At 36.3% G+C, this 15,543-nt stretch overlaps 1 protein-coding gene across 1 annotated transcript in view; it reads right to left on the minus strand.

The window, feature by feature from the left end:
• Positions 1-1,822: 1,822 nt before the first annotated feature.
• ADSS (adenylosuccinate synthase) overlaps positions 1,823-15,543 on the minus strand; it is a 38,828-nt gene continuing 25,107 nt past the window's right edge. The window contains exons 6-13 of the mRNA XM_027887287.1: positions 15,140-15,247; positions 14,757-14,838; positions 12,928-13,054; positions 9,989-10,143; positions 9,436-9,560; positions 8,675-8,772; positions 3,891-4,040; positions 1,823-3,137 (exon numbers count right to left, since the gene is read on the minus strand). Of these exons, the coding sequence (XP_027743088.1) occupies positions 3,085-3,137; positions 3,891-4,040; positions 8,675-8,772; positions 9,436-9,560; positions 9,989-10,143; positions 12,928-13,054; positions 14,757-14,838; positions 15,140-15,247 (898 nt within the window). The 3' untranslated portion in view covers positions 1,823-3,084. The remainder of the gene's footprint in view (positions 3,138-3,890; positions 4,041-8,674; positions 8,773-9,435; positions 9,561-9,988; positions 10,144-12,927; positions 13,055-14,756; positions 14,839-15,139; positions 15,248-15,543) is intronic.

Consider the following 15,543-nt stretch of genomic DNA (forward strand, 5'->3'; position numbering starts at 1 on the left):
TTGTTACAGCTCACTACTTGCCTGTGACAGACAACTGAAAGCCTTTTGCCAGTGAGTGTGGCAATTCCTTTCAGACCAAGGCGGGAAGGGGCAGGATGAGGGGGTGGAATAAAGCAAAACACTGGATTTTATCTAAAGGAAAAAAACTACGTGTGTCTTCAAAGCTATTTAACTTTGCCCCTGCTGAACACACTGCTGGTGGCAGAGTATTCGGCTACTGGTCTCTTCTTCCTTCTCGCTTCCACAGTTGAACATGAAGCTTGAAACAACCTCTGTAACTTTTAATATTTGTTTCCACAACAGTCAGGTTGGTGATAACACATCGCAGCCTTTCCCCCTATGTGCAAATGAAATAAAAGGTAAAAAAGGCAGCATTGGAGGAGGGGGAAATTCTTTAACAGAAGGAAAGTGTGTGTGCAGCAGGTCCAAGAATTCACTCCAGGAAAACCTGGGCAAAACTAGCGTGCAGGGACAACATGATACACTTTACAGATGTCAAGCTTAACCATCTGAAATTGTAAAAGAAAAATTCTTTGCTCCAGGTCATAAAAGTAAATATACACCAGCAGATCCCAGACTATGCATATCCTGGACAAGTACTGGTAAGAGGATGTTTTTAACTTTCCATGTCTGCACCTGAGTGGATGAACCATAGAAAACTCTCAGCTGAAATCAAAAGAAAGCAAAAGAACATAAGTCACTGTTGCATCCGAGACAATTCTATTTCGTTTCTTTCAAAATACTGCACAAATACTTTGTATCATTGTGGGCTGTAGCTGTATTGCTTAGAAATATTGCTGCATCTGGGAATATGAATTCCTCCGCTGAAAAACAATGGTCATTTGTACAGTGGAGTAACAACAGCGGAAGAACTGAGACATGCCTTGAACTTGTAGGTTTCTGCTTTGAAGAAGTGAAACATAACTACATGGTTGTGCTTTATTCACTCACTGCAGAAGCAAATGCATGCCCTCATTTATCTATTTACTCACTTCTGGAACCAGCTAGGCCCCTAGTCCTTGGACAGTAGTTTCACTGACAGCACAAATCCCCTTGGTGCCTCCTACAGCTACAGGAAAACAAGAATACTCAGTAATTATTACCTATTGTTCACATTGCAAGGTCAATTCTCTCTACTGCCCAGAAAATAAACAGTTTATTTTTTATTTCTAAATACACTGCAATTTATGTTTCACACAGTTACATCCCTCCCTCTCTCCATAAGGGAATTAGAAAGATATTTCCAACTCAAGATGTCCTTTAGCTAGGGAGGGATGGTATAGTTCCTTCCTGGACTGTGAGGCTGACAGCAAAACTAGATCCTCATGCCCTCAGAGAAGAAACAAGCGTCAAGTTATTTGATTTTAACGCACAGGACAATCATCTTTACATGCAATGCTGATGCAAGGGTCTCTCAATGTATTTACCGATTTTCCAGCATTCTGTGGTATCCTACTCTTTCTACATATTACTCAAGTAAAATACACACCCTGCTAACTGTTCTGTCCCATGCAAGGAACTCAGTAGAAAATGTTCCTTAAATATCAGTAGTTTTATCCTTCAACCCTCCCTTCCCTCCTCTTACGATAAGCACTTTCAGTTTGTGTCATTTTAAAATATAAACATTGTGCTAAATACCTAAACAGCAGCTCCAGTATAACAAATCTATTCCATTTCAGGCAGTATATGGTTACTCAAGACAAACCAGAAGGCCTTGTATCTTTTATTTTGCATTAGAAATTTCTTATATTCATCTGCATGGCTGAAATCTATTAAACTAAATCTAAAACTATTGCCCCACCCTGATACAAATTTGGTTTCAGGAAACAAAGTAAGTTTTATTTTAAAGTGAAAAGAAGCATATGAATATCATAGTATAATGTGTAAAAACAGTCATTCTCAACAAATCTAGAAAAGGAATATGCAACTATAGGGTTGTTGAAAAAAGAAATCAGAGTCTTTGGAATATATAATAATGGTTATAAATTTAAATAATTCTAGAACATTTTCCCATTTCTCAACAATAAAAAGCCAAAATATGTCAGATATCTTGAGGTGAATACTTGTTATTTACCCTACGTCTAAAGCAAATACGTGAAATAGTTTAAATGTTATTTCTAAAGCATCTCAACTTATAATCACAAAGTGTCTGCACTTTGGCAATTCTCCAGAGAAACATCTTTTATTGACTCTAAAGAAAGGAATTTAAAAGGGCATCAAAATGTTAGACTTCTCACCAAATATAAATATAACCTCATTTAATTAGGGAAACAGTTTAAGATCTGCGCCTTGGAAGCAGAGAAGCACAGTTAATAAAATGCCAGAAAAAAAATTAACGTTATAAAACAGTTAACTCAAAATCAGAATAGTTCTTTAATAATCGCAAATGAACTTTTTACAATATCAGTTTTCTAACTTTCTGGGCACACTTCCTGGTAAACACTTGAGCATCCTCTGTGAGTTACAAAGAGTAAGTTTTCTGTGTTATACAGATAAAAAAACCTGGACATTCTTAACAACTTGGCATCACATCTTCCTTTAAAAAACAGATCACACAATAATTTAGACAGCATTTATAGCATTATAAAATCAGACTCCCCCTCTTTAATCACTCACAAGAGCAGTCATTTAGAATACAACAGCTTTAGGAATACAAATAATGAGGATGTAAAACTATCTGTGCAAAACTGCATTGTTTTTACTGTCTAAAATTTCAGGGAAGTAACACCGCCAGAAGCAGAGAGAGGATAACAAAGACAAACAGTCATGAAAGCAATGCTACCTTAGATTTTCAAACAGGAATTACATTATGAAGTAAGTATTGGTAAAGAAAAAAAAAACAAAACTGATGGCACCTTGAACAACAAGTGACAAGTGTCCTGGAAATTGCAGTTGAACAAGAATTCATACACGTTCATGTGAAAGTCTCTTTCAGGAGTAGCGACTGATTTAGGGGTATCAACTCTAGCATTTCTTTCCATGCAAAAATCTATCTTTCCAACATCTTTGCTTTGCGGGCTACTAATGCATTTAAGAATGAGCAGTCTTTTGAGGAGTGTGCTTTCTTCCATGCATCTGAAATCTTTAAAACAGCTGGATCATTGATTCCCTGGATTTCCCTACTCCAATCCATTTAACTGCAGGAGAGAAAAGCAAACTTTTATTGTAAGTAATACAAAGCAAGAGCAGATTGTATCTTAAGAGGCAAACTTATCTTCTTAAGCCCTTAAGATCTTAAGTACCACACTCTGAATAAAAGCACAGCATATACGATTTGCACATTAAGAAATTATAACAATGTCTGTTGCTCTCAAAGTAAGAACACACTGATAACTTAGAAAAGCGGGTACAGCCTTGGAGCTGCCCTAATAAATGAATCACTTTTCCAGATAAAAAGACAAATAGAAACTGTCACAAAAGTAAAGATTTGCATCATCTCCGAATTCCCAGCTTTGGTTGGAATGGCAGGATCATCTTTATTAGGTAGCATAAGAGAAATTTATTAGTTTAGGAACTCTTACGTCACATATAATTAATCACATTAATTAATAAACAGTACTGACTTCATAAAGTAGCAAAACTAAACCCCTTTTATAACCAATCTGAAAGACACTTAAGCAACTTATAAAACAAAAATCTCTGTTGAACAAGAACTCTAGTATAAGCCAAAGAAAGAAGCATATTAAAGCTTCTGAAAATTTTCAGTTCAACAACTAAAACAGATGGATAAAAAGAAGTAAAACCATCATCACAAGTGTCACCAGGTACATCACCATTATGACAGCAACAAACTAGTTTTCAGTATTTTGTGTGTTCATTAATACAAAATACCAGACAGGTTTCATGGAGCAGGAATAAACCAAGCCAACAAGAAAATCTGTTTTACTTACCAGGAACGCCCAACTCCATTTCTATAAAGCGAACATAATTTTGTGCATTTACAGGCAGCTCATCAAACGCCCTTGCATTTGATATGTCCGTATCCCATCCTGGGAGTGTCTCATACTGAACCTCTACTTTATTTAAGACCTCCTGGTTGGCTGAGAAGCAAACAAAACCAAAAATATTATGTCCCTGCATATTATATATTCTCTATTATGAAACACATAACTATAAAGCTTTTTATTCTTTTCTTACACGAAGAGGTTTGCTCTTAAGATAATACAAGCACTGAAGATGTAATTTTTTTGTTAATATAAGCATAGGGAAAAAAAATCCAGTAACTATCAGGACTTTAGGAATTCCAGTGCTCAGTCACATGCATTTATTTTGCTTAAACCACAATCTCTTCAGTTCAGAAAACAACTTTTCAGGGAAAATAATTCCCAAAAATGTTGACTTTTTTTCTGAACAAACACCAAGATCCAGCTCCCCCTTCATGAGGGAATTGTGAAAGCAAAACTAAGCACCAGCTTGTAAGGCGGTTAAAACACATTTTAAAATGGCATAGGAGTGTACTTTTTACAAACGCAGTCATAAGATGTAGTTCATACTTAAAAAAACTTTCGATGCCCACAGTCCCTTTGCCCCAATACTCCACAATGGATTTGCCAACCAGTGTGGAGTCCCACAGGATATATGAACAGTAACTGTTCCAACTGCTTCTCAGAATAGAAACAATAAGCACATTCCATTTTGTCCTTCATTTAGTAACTTGCTACAATGTTGTCCATTAACTCTGAACCCTGTGATGATTTCAAGTACTGAAAAAGATGCTAGGCATATTGTTCTGGCAATCACTCCAGTAATTATCTGAACATTAGTCTCGGAATGACACAGGGCAGCAAAACAAAAAAGCCTTAAGCCTGAAAATGGTCAAAATACATTGATTACAAAAAATGGGAGGTGGCAGGCATTCATTCTTGCCTTCCTAAAAAAAGACAGGGGCCTGCCAAAGGCACTGTAATTAACATTATGTAGGCTCCCTGTCTCACATCAAGTCGCTCCTGCAAAGACATCTAGTCAGCCTGGGAGAGGGTTTTAGGTTCAAGAGGCACAGCAGAGGTACAAACGCGAAGCCACAGCTAATCCCCTCCAGCACGTGCGCAACCAGCAAAGTCAGGCTCAGCACATTGAACAATCTGTCCTGGTGCAGGCAGTAGTTCAACAGCAGCAACGTTGTAAAGACAGCCTTTACAAACCACGTTTTTTGAGTAAGACAGAAACTCTGCTCTGCTGTCCTCAAAACAGCAAAGAAATGTGCCATTTTTGGACTGAGGTGTTCACAGGTTAAAGGCAAAAGATCCTGACTCAATACTTGTGGTAATCCAAACAGACAGACAGGCACATTAAGTATGTTGGGTTGTAGAGGCCAAGGGTAAGCACTTTCTTAAATGCCAGCAGTAACAACTGAGGTGTTGTCTGCTGTCCAGGTGATCTGTAAAACAGAATAGATAAACTCAAAGCGCAAAACCACAAACTAATCTCCAGGCAGTGCAGATTGTCGTCAGCCTCTCTTTCTGAAGAGGGACAGTGATAAAACACCTCATCTTTGAGGTCCAAAGGCATTTTTATTTTGAAGCCTCTCTGATGAAGTTAGAGGGAGAAAGCTGAAAGCAACTGGAATTGAATGGTCTCCTTTTGACTACCATCTTTCCATTAGTCTGTATTAGCTCAATTCTGTACTTCCCCATAAGAGAGAAGAAAAAGAAGGGGTACATTTCTTGATGTTTCAAATGATTCTTTAATTTTGTTCCAGCAGGTGTGATAGAAGATGGGTGGTGAAGATAAGCAGTACACTGAGCTCAATGTAGTAACAGTAACAGATGTAGTCACCATCTAGATTTCTCTCAGCCCTTCACTAAGGGGATTTATCTTTTAGGGTTTCTAGAATATTCCTTAACAGCTTAATTAGATAACAGAGAGAGCAAATATAATGATATAATTCGGAGAGTGATGTGATGTTACTTCCAACTCAAAAATAACAGCTTGAATTTGGGACTTGGCACCATTGTAAGCGAAAGATCCTCCAGCAATTTCCAGAAACTGAACATAAAAATGGTCATACAGATCACACAAAGGTGCATCTAGAATAGCGTCCCAGCTCTTTGATCTACAGCAGAAGTCCAGGGAAAAAGCACAAGAGAAAAAAAGCAAGCAAGATGTAAAGCTTCTCCAAAATAATCTCCCAATTTCCTAAGGATCTGTGTTTTCAAAGTTTCCTGAGCTCTATAGAGGTTGTGTGTCTTTCTGCTGAGATCAGCTGATGTCTGAACTTGGACAGGAGGCCTTAGCAGAACTAGACTCCAGCTTTCTCGTTCCTTTTAAACTGATCAGCTCAGAGATACCAGAGAGTTTGACCTTCCAAGAACTCCTATGACTGGCCAGCTCCACAACCTCCATCATACCAACCGAGGTCAGCTGTAAATTTATAAGACATTTAAAGTTCTTTTTCAAGAAGCCATTATGAAATGCCCACAGAAAGTTAAGCTAAAAAAAATAAAAACTCTGAGTGAGACTTGTATGATTCTCTGATCCAGGTGGAAAAAGGAACAATATATGAAATATGGCATGCTTTTCCTGAGATGGTGGGTACTGTGTGTGCTTCTAATTTAGACAGTCATTTCACAAGAAGGGTAAATCATGAACATCTCCAAGAGAGTGGGAGGATAGCAAGGGGAGAAAGTATGCCAGTGAGAGATTCCCAGACTGGATCTTTTCTAAATTAAATTCAAATGTCAGTGGCAAGTTTAGGGGAAAAAAAAAAAAAGAAAAAAAAAAAGGCACACAGCATGCAGAGATGCAGACATCAGAAACAGTCTAATGGTCTGCAAAAGAAAGGGGGAAGAAAGTTACCTTTTGTTTTTTTGTGCCAGGGGCAGGGGTAACCTGCAGCATATGTGCTGAAAATGCTGCCAAATGTTGAGGAGTATAGCAAAGTGAGGTGTGGAACACAGAGGCACTGTGAGAGACAGCATCTTCCAGCTTACCAGAAGTTCAGCTCAAACTCCTTCCTGACACTTTAAGGAAGACAGCATGTCAACAGCTTCTACTAAATTTCTACCAGAATTCTTAATTGTTCATACAGTAAAGAAAAACAGAGGCCGATGAGCCACGTTATGCTGCTTGGACCAAAAGGTCAGCTACCTGTTACCTGGGCACATACAAAGGGAACAAAGTCTGCCTCCTCAGGAGGGGTATATAACCACATTCTGGTTCTGAGACACACAGTGAATAAAAAAAAAGTACTGGACAACAGTCTTGGTACTCGACAACATGGCCCCTGCTTATGTCATCTTTAATGATGGACTGCCAGAGATGGTCCTCCTGGCTTGAGCACAAGACAGTCCAAATAGCCTCAGGTTAGATGACAGGGCTACAGGAAAAGCATTTACTGAGTCATTCTCAATTCAAATGTGCAATCTCCATTATGTTCAAAGGCCATTTAAAGCACATACACATGTCCTTAATGTTTTGATATGGGTATAAATTTGGATTATCTGAGTCTTAAAAAGGGAAAAGCATTCCCTGGTTTAGTGCAAGATGGGTACTAATTTCCTGAATAAAACTGCACGACATGTCTTTCAGCATGCATTCATACTAACTGGCACTTTTGTTTGAAGATACTGAAGGGCAAATCAGAGAATTCCCACAAGCACATGTTGAAACAAAAGATTTTTTTCTTAATGCCTTATGAATTACCAGATATGTGCCGTTTTCAAGGACTACTGGCAGATCATCACTTATTCCTTTATAAGTAATTACATCTTTGTACTTCATAAATCCTGCTGTGAGTTGTATCCAATTACTACAGTTGATCTCCTCACTCACAAAAAGTTCTCTGTTGATGATATCATATGAAAAACTGCAACCTGTGACCAGCCTCTACCGGAGTTACCAATTAGAATGAAAACGGGCATCTATGCACACATTAGAAAAACAAAAAAGCCCTGTCTTTCATATTCTATAATGTTCTTCCTTTTTTCTGGAGTATCTCTACTACTGCAAACTGAACAAGATGCATTATCTATAAAAACACTGGCTTGTGGTAGTTGAACATTGATATATTTACACTGATGAAGTAAAAATGACCACTAAAATGACCCCCATTCTCCTCAGGGGCTACAGTTTCTATCATGCTAAGACAACGTACTTTCGTCATGCATTAGAAAATAGACTTGCTTTCAACTAAACTAATTGTTCGTTTCCTCCTCCACCCCTTTTCCCACTTCATAGGTGTAACAGGTTTTTGGCTGCTCTGTGAACCATTTAAGGGAAGTGAATTATTGGAAAAGTAACACAGTGAGAGAAAAATGTGGCTTTTCAACAGCACCATGTCTCTCACGTGGTTCACAAAACGCTTAAATGAGACTTGGCCTGCTAAAAATGGGGATCAATACAGTACAGAGGGAACAAAACTGCGTTTAGAGTATGAACCAAGCTTCTAATTTAGCTTGAAGGTGATTCAGGCTGTATAAAAGAAAAGGGATAAAGTAGTAACAACATTTATGTTTTAGAAGCTTTATATAGCAATTTGCAACTTTCTAGCAAACAGCAGTATTTGGTACAGGTGTCTTTAGGGTGTGGTATTACACGTCCCTGTCGCATCTGGGAACACATTAATGGCTGGAATCAGAAGTAACACATTGCTGTCCTAAGTTTTACGAGCAAAATGCATTTAAAGTATCAGATTATATTTCACCAAAATCTAAAATTGTTAAAGAAGCAATCTTACCAGGAAAATGAGGTATGATTTCACCATCTAGTTTGTATGCAACACCAATTTTGATTTCTGGAAATACATCTAAGATATCCAATTTGGTAAGTGCCAATCTACAAAGAAACATTACTGTGGTTAAACAAGTTCAACAACTAATGAATCTTATCACTTGTAAACAACAACAACAACAAAGACATATAATACTGATTTCTGCAAATTGCAATCCATTTCATGTGGCACTAATCTACTATTTGGTCTGACTTAAAAAAAAAAAAAAAAAAACCACAAAAAACAACAAAAAACAACCACCACCCAAACAAAGCAATAAAACAAAAAGCTTTAAACATCCTTTTTGTTGCATCCTTAGATCTAGTACAACAAGAAAATGGCAAAAATCAAAGAACAGGTATTCTCTAGTTGAAGTGATTGGTCTATAGCTTAAACTGGTATAATTTTAATGATAATATATAATTTGTATTTTTAATGAGCGTGCTGCCAAGATACTTTATGACCATTGATGAGATGGTTTTATTTCATGATGCCTGTTGCTGTCTGTTCCTGTCCTCTGCCAAATATTCCTGTCCTACAGCGACAGCCACAAAATAAGCAAACACTGGCTCAGCAAATACCTGGCTGCATCTTATTTTAAATTAACAATCAACAAATCAATACTAACAGTCTGAATGTTACTAATTAGCATATGTACAATTTACAGTAATCTGCATAATTTCATGATTTTATGCCAGTTTGCCAGCAAAGCTGTCAAAAACACTCACGCAGTAAATCCATTAATCATGTAGGCGTATCGGAGTGAGACGAGGTCCAGCCAGCCACATCTTCTCTTCCTACCAGTGGTAACACCAAACTCTTTACCTCTCAGTTGCAGCAATTCTCCAATTTCCTAAGAAAGAGTAAGGCTATCACATAAGTGTTGTGTTTTTTGCTTTGAAATACATCTTGCAGGTGACTACTTAACGACACTTTACAATATATAGTAAATTACCTTAAGAAATTTTCACAGTGCTGTCTGTTGGGATGAAAACAGAAATACAAAACGCTCTTCCTAATTCATGAGAATGGTTTTTATGCAAACTTTTCAAAATTTGTTCCTGCTCTAGCCTTCTATTCCACAGAAAGGTTTAAGAAACTTACAACCATATTACAATGGCTTACAACCTTGTAAGCTCAGTGTAGAGTCAGAAGATTAAACTATCTAAACACAGTCATCTACTTGCATTTAACTGTTAACTCTGATTTAACATAAGAGCGACGAGACACAGTAAGTTATTTCACCCAGTCATAGGTCACATCTAGGGCTTTAATACTCACATTATCTTGTTCTGTAGGAAAGGCACCGATTCCAACTCTTGTTGTATATGCTTTCACAACTCCATACACTTCCCCAACATTCTGTGGGGGCATGCCCAGACCAGTACACACACCTCCAACTGTGCAGTTTGATGAAGTCACAAAGGGATACGTGCCTATTAAAAAATAAACTCAATTATTTTAGAAAATTATTAAAACTCGGTTTTAAAGTGTTGAGGTTTTTTTAAAGACCTAACCTGGTGATAAATAGTACTTGCATTGCACTTACCTAGGTTTTACAACACTAAAAACCAGAACACAAAATAAATGTATTCTGCAGTCAAGAACACATTCAATGAACTCTTAGATTTGTACGTACATTGTCCACCTCTACCGAAAAAGGTAGAAATCTTACCACTTACCACTTACTTCAACTGGTACAGAGGGAAAAGCTGACTACATAACAATTCTGAGTGATATAAATAAAAAAACTGGAGTAGGACACCAGAAAGCCATGCCTTGCTATCTCATATACGATATACTCACCAACAGAACAACGCAAAAATTTAAGTGGAGATTTAAGAAAACTGTATTAAAAGGTTAGAGAATACAGGTTTGCCATTTTTAATTTTGAGAGAAAAAATAAAATACAATCTCTACATACTGGTCAGCACACTATAAGGATAAGAAAATGCAATAAAATGCAGAGTTCTGGAAAGAACAACTTTGCTTCCATAATCAAATGAAAAAAAAAAATAATTTAAAACAGAAGACTTCTGGAAGGTAGTCTAGTTCATTAGTGGTAATAGTTTGTTTCTAGTTAAATACTTATCCTTCATTTAAAATGCAGCCTGGACTGCAAAGAGAAGAGTTAAATATCTCAAAATCCTTAGGTTTATAGCTTTTTTTTTTTTTTTAAGTAATGGAAAATGAAACAGAGCATGACAGTTCTTAGCTGAATTTGAATAAATACTTCAGCCTCATAATAACTGCACATAATCAAGAAACTTCTACCTCACACATCACTTTTTTTTGTCTTTCAATACGAGTCAGAGACTGGTATAAGAGGAACATCCAAGACAAAAGCAACTGAAAGCAATAGAGTTCTTTCAGCAATACAGACAACTTTAAAAATTCAAAATCCTTCAGACTGTTCAGTGAGGTCTTGCAGATTAGCTTCAGGTATCTCTCGCTTCTTTTGCTTAACTCAAATTGCTCAAGAGGAAAACCCAGGCTTACAGGTGACAGAAACAGCAGTTTGCGAGCATTAGTCTTTATCTTTCTTAGAACACAAAGTAGTTGAGTTTTAATTTACTAACAGGTAAATATAGCAAGTAGAGGTCAAAACCAGAGTCAATGAGACAATTCTTAATCACTTTTACCTCCCACCCAATATATTTCAATTGGTTTATTCTCACTCAGTGTTTAAAAACAGGAGACCACACACCCCCAGACAAATGCACATGTGAGCTTCATTACAGGCTCCAGGAAAGGGTGATGGACTGCAAGGATAGGGATTTACCAACCTCACTGACAAGAGCCACATATTCATAAAACTTACTTCAGTATTAAGACTTCTGTGCAACCAGGCACAGAAAAAAGCCTCATTCAGAATGCTTAATGATCAAATTTGGCACTGTCAAACCTTTTGACTAGGGCTTGTCTACTGTTAACCCAAGTGTCCAATCTACTGATGGTGTCTACCTAAGGAGAGCAGATATTCTGTGTGTGTGTGTTTTTTTTATGCAAAAGCATAAAAAAAAATATATCTAAGTGACCAAAGCAACTCTGTATATATCACAGACACACCTGATGAGTTTCAGACTATTTGCATCTCCTATTTATTTGAAATCCAAAATCCTCACCACTTATAAATCAACCACCTAGGGTTTTCTGTAAATACCTCAGTTTTGCATCAAAGATTTCCCCGTGACAAGCATATTTGAAGAATTCTTTCCTCTTTGTTTTTCTGACTTGTTAAAAGAAGAATGCATCCTTCTAATATTCAGATAATCACTGGAAAACTTGGTGCACTTACAGTGACTAATCTAAGACATATCTTTTCCTCTTAAAGGAAGAGGCTTTCAAATTCAGTATGTTTGAAAATGCCCAATATCAAAACTCATATCAGTTGAAAGCAGAGTGCTTGTCAACTTCATATTTGTTTGACAGCACTACCTACAGGCTTCAATTTCAGGCTTTAGCATCTTTCTAACAACAAAAATGATACAGCTACAAGGTTAGCAAGACTGAAGAAAAATGTGACAAAATGAAGGAGTCAATCATAGAGGCTATGACATATATACACACACACACACAGAGGCATAATAAATTACCTGTTCTTACAATATAATGACAACAAAACATAAAAAATAAGAAGCTGCTTCTATCTAGAAGCTTCTAATTTTATTAGCAAAATTACAGTGTTTAAAGGAAAACTGCACCTTTTTTAATATCAAATTGATTGGGATAACCTTCTCGCTCTTGCCTCATTAGAAATTATTGACACCTTTCCTGACATTGTGAAACAGTGGAAAACTAAGTGTTATATAAAGACTTTAAAAAAAAGGCAAGCTGATATTCCAAAAGTCAGGAAGTATTTTGCATATACACGTAGCCCTTTAAGTTCTCCATTGCTGTTCTCAAGTATTTTCCATAGATGTATAGAATTGTGAGTTATTACAGACACTGAAGTAATAGGTACACTCTAAGAAAAGCCACCTCATCTTTACTGTTCTTCAAACAATTACTCTAGGGAGAGTCTAAACCTTTCTGAAATACTTTAATTAACACACCCACTCATCCACTCCTTACTATTTGCTAGTTATACAGAGCACTGTTCTTCCAAAATACAAAACACTTCTGCCATAAGAGCAGCTAAGCACGGAAGAGTTGATATTTAGTGTTCTTCTTTCACAACATAAGTGTATAGCAACGTGTCTCAAAAAGGTCATACCTACCAAAATCTATGTCCAGCAGTGCTGCATTTGCACCTTCTACTAAGATCTTCTTTGGTGGTCCATGTAAAGCCTCATACATGAAATAAACACCATCCCTTACCATTGGTTTTACTTTTTCCATGTAGCCCTGAATAATACAAAAGACTGTTGTATAGTATAATTTCATTATGATAAAGACAGCCCGAGTAGAATTGCTATTGTTACCTCATAACAATGCTCATATTCCTTCTGAAAAGGAAAAGTGAATGAAGAAATGCTAAATATGACATAATATGTGAATATGTTCTTCCTTCCCTTGAGACTTAGATTTACACAACAGACTTGTATGCTCTAGGAGGAAAGAAAGAAAAAAGAGGCGGGAGTGGGAGCAAAGAAATAAAATCCAAACTTCTGGAATACTTAAGAACTATTCAAGCATGATTATAACCACTATACTTTACTGTATTTGGTATTTTATTTCCAAGTGTTCAAAATTCTCCCCAAAAACCAGCATGTAGGGAATTTCACTTCTGTCTGAAGCCAGCAAATGCACACAATTGTAAATTGTAATTTGTAAGTAAAAGAAAAAAGTTACTTATTGGAATTGAGGGTCAAATGCTTGAATGCCATTGAGTGGCTGAATGCAAGAAGCCAGCAATTTTCAGATTATCACTTGGTACACAGTCTTCTTCCCCATTAGAACATGTGGAAGTTCTCATTTTAACAATTTACTTCACATGAAATATAACACCTTGTCTTTCAGAATAGAATCAAGTGCATTAGCATAACACAAGTATTTTTCCTCAAGCTACAAATACATGTTTTTTTTCCACCCTAACAATGAGTTGTAGATCTTCTGTAATCCTGATGTGCATTAAGTAAACCATAAAGCATTATGAGGAACTCAACTCAGGTTTCTAGGTCTACAATATTGATAAAAATACAACTCAACATGTGCAACAGGCATTATTTAGAGTGACAAAACCAGAAGTGCTAAGAACTCCCATATATTCTATTCTAGAGCTGTAGAAATGAGTTTAGTGCCAACTAAGTGTACAAGAAGAATGATTTCTTTGGCCTGATTTTCTGAAAGAACTAAAACATGTAGTAACTCCCTGTTCCACACATACCTCAATGGTTTTAAACAATGTGTCACATTTCTAAAGGTAAAAAAATGTCATATAGTTAAGTTTCTATAAAAATTATGAACAAAAAGGCTGGGTGTAAGGGTAAGACACTTCACAACTTTCTCAAATAAGTTGGATGAGTGCAAAAAAAAAGTGAACACTAGTGAGAAATCTCTCAGCTGTCCCAATTGCAGGGAAAACACCAAATCAGGAACCGTAATTAACCACAGGACTAGTTCGTTGGCAATAAGGCTTCATTAGCTCTGCTGCTATCAACTTACATTTTTCTATGTTGCTAGATACAGGTTGTTTTTGTTTTCTTAAGGCTTGTTACTTAGAATAACAATTTACTTCAGCTTCTGACACAAGGAATTAATATTCCGCTTTACAATGAAACATATTTTCCCCAGCTACAATCCTGGGTCTTTTAATCCTAGACAGTATGTCTGAGCCAGGGGAATTAAGTAAAAAATGATTCTCCATATGCAATAATTTTTCTTAAAATTTACAGTATTTCTCTTGAAACCAAGTATTGAAATGTTGCATGAAGTGGGATCAAAAGTGTCCTTAAGGATAGCAAACTCTTCAAAATGGATACATAACGATTTTCCATGATATGTAATTCTAACTTCTCCCACAAGCACAAGCATCAGTCCCCAAGGGATTTCATATCAGTATCTGCATACAGTGATCATAAATTTTAAGATACAGAAGCAGGCTTACCTTGAGCTTTTCCAATTCCCCTTCAATATCTATCTTTAAGGTAGGGTATATTGCTTTGTACTGATTGGCTAACACTTTGAACCTGGAAGGTAAAAATGCTTCATTAAGGTTTTTGTTGTTTGTTTTCCACCTCAACCCCCCACCAACATTAGGTTTTACTGGTTACATATCTGCAATAATTTGATAATTTAACAATTTTAAGTAATAAATTACAGTAATAATTGACTTATTTAATAAAATTTAGATTAAAGTTATTTTTATATTTAAAAATAATCTTGATATTAAAAAAAAATTGGGAGGAAACAGATGTAATTGCTTACACCGGGTACTACCCAGAAACTCAAAACTAAGCTTGTAAGAGTGTATTAAAATACAGAAGTTACCTCTCAGAAAATTCATCAAAATCAGAAACAAGATCACACATCCTGAGTCCACTTCGAGCTGCCTTTGAAGAATACACTGGACCAATTCCTTTTTTGGTAGTTCCCAAACTTGCAAAAGACAATAACAGGAGTTATTCTCGATATAAAACTAAGTTTTTTCTTGAAAGGCAATACATCCTTAGCATAAAATAAAATGCTGTTAATTGTGAGCATTTAACCTTGTTTTAAGCATTTAAAACAAGATACTTCTAGTATGCGATCTAGTTTCAGAATATCACTGTTTATACATGCAAATATGTTAATCTTATACATACTTCTGGTTTTAAACCAATAGCCTTTCATACTTCAGTGAATTCTTAAATATTTATTCGGACACGATTTCCAACTTTTATACCTAAAGAACC

This window comes from Empidonax traillii, unplaced genomic scaffold (genome assembly GCF_003031625.1).
Source record: "Empidonax traillii isolate 1590-97213 ecotype Southwest subspecies unplaced genomic scaffold, ASM303162v1 scaffold206:size1282135, whole genome shotgun sequence".
Lineage (NCBI taxonomy): Eukaryota > Metazoa > Chordata > Aves > Passeriformes > Tyrannidae > Empidonax > Empidonax traillii.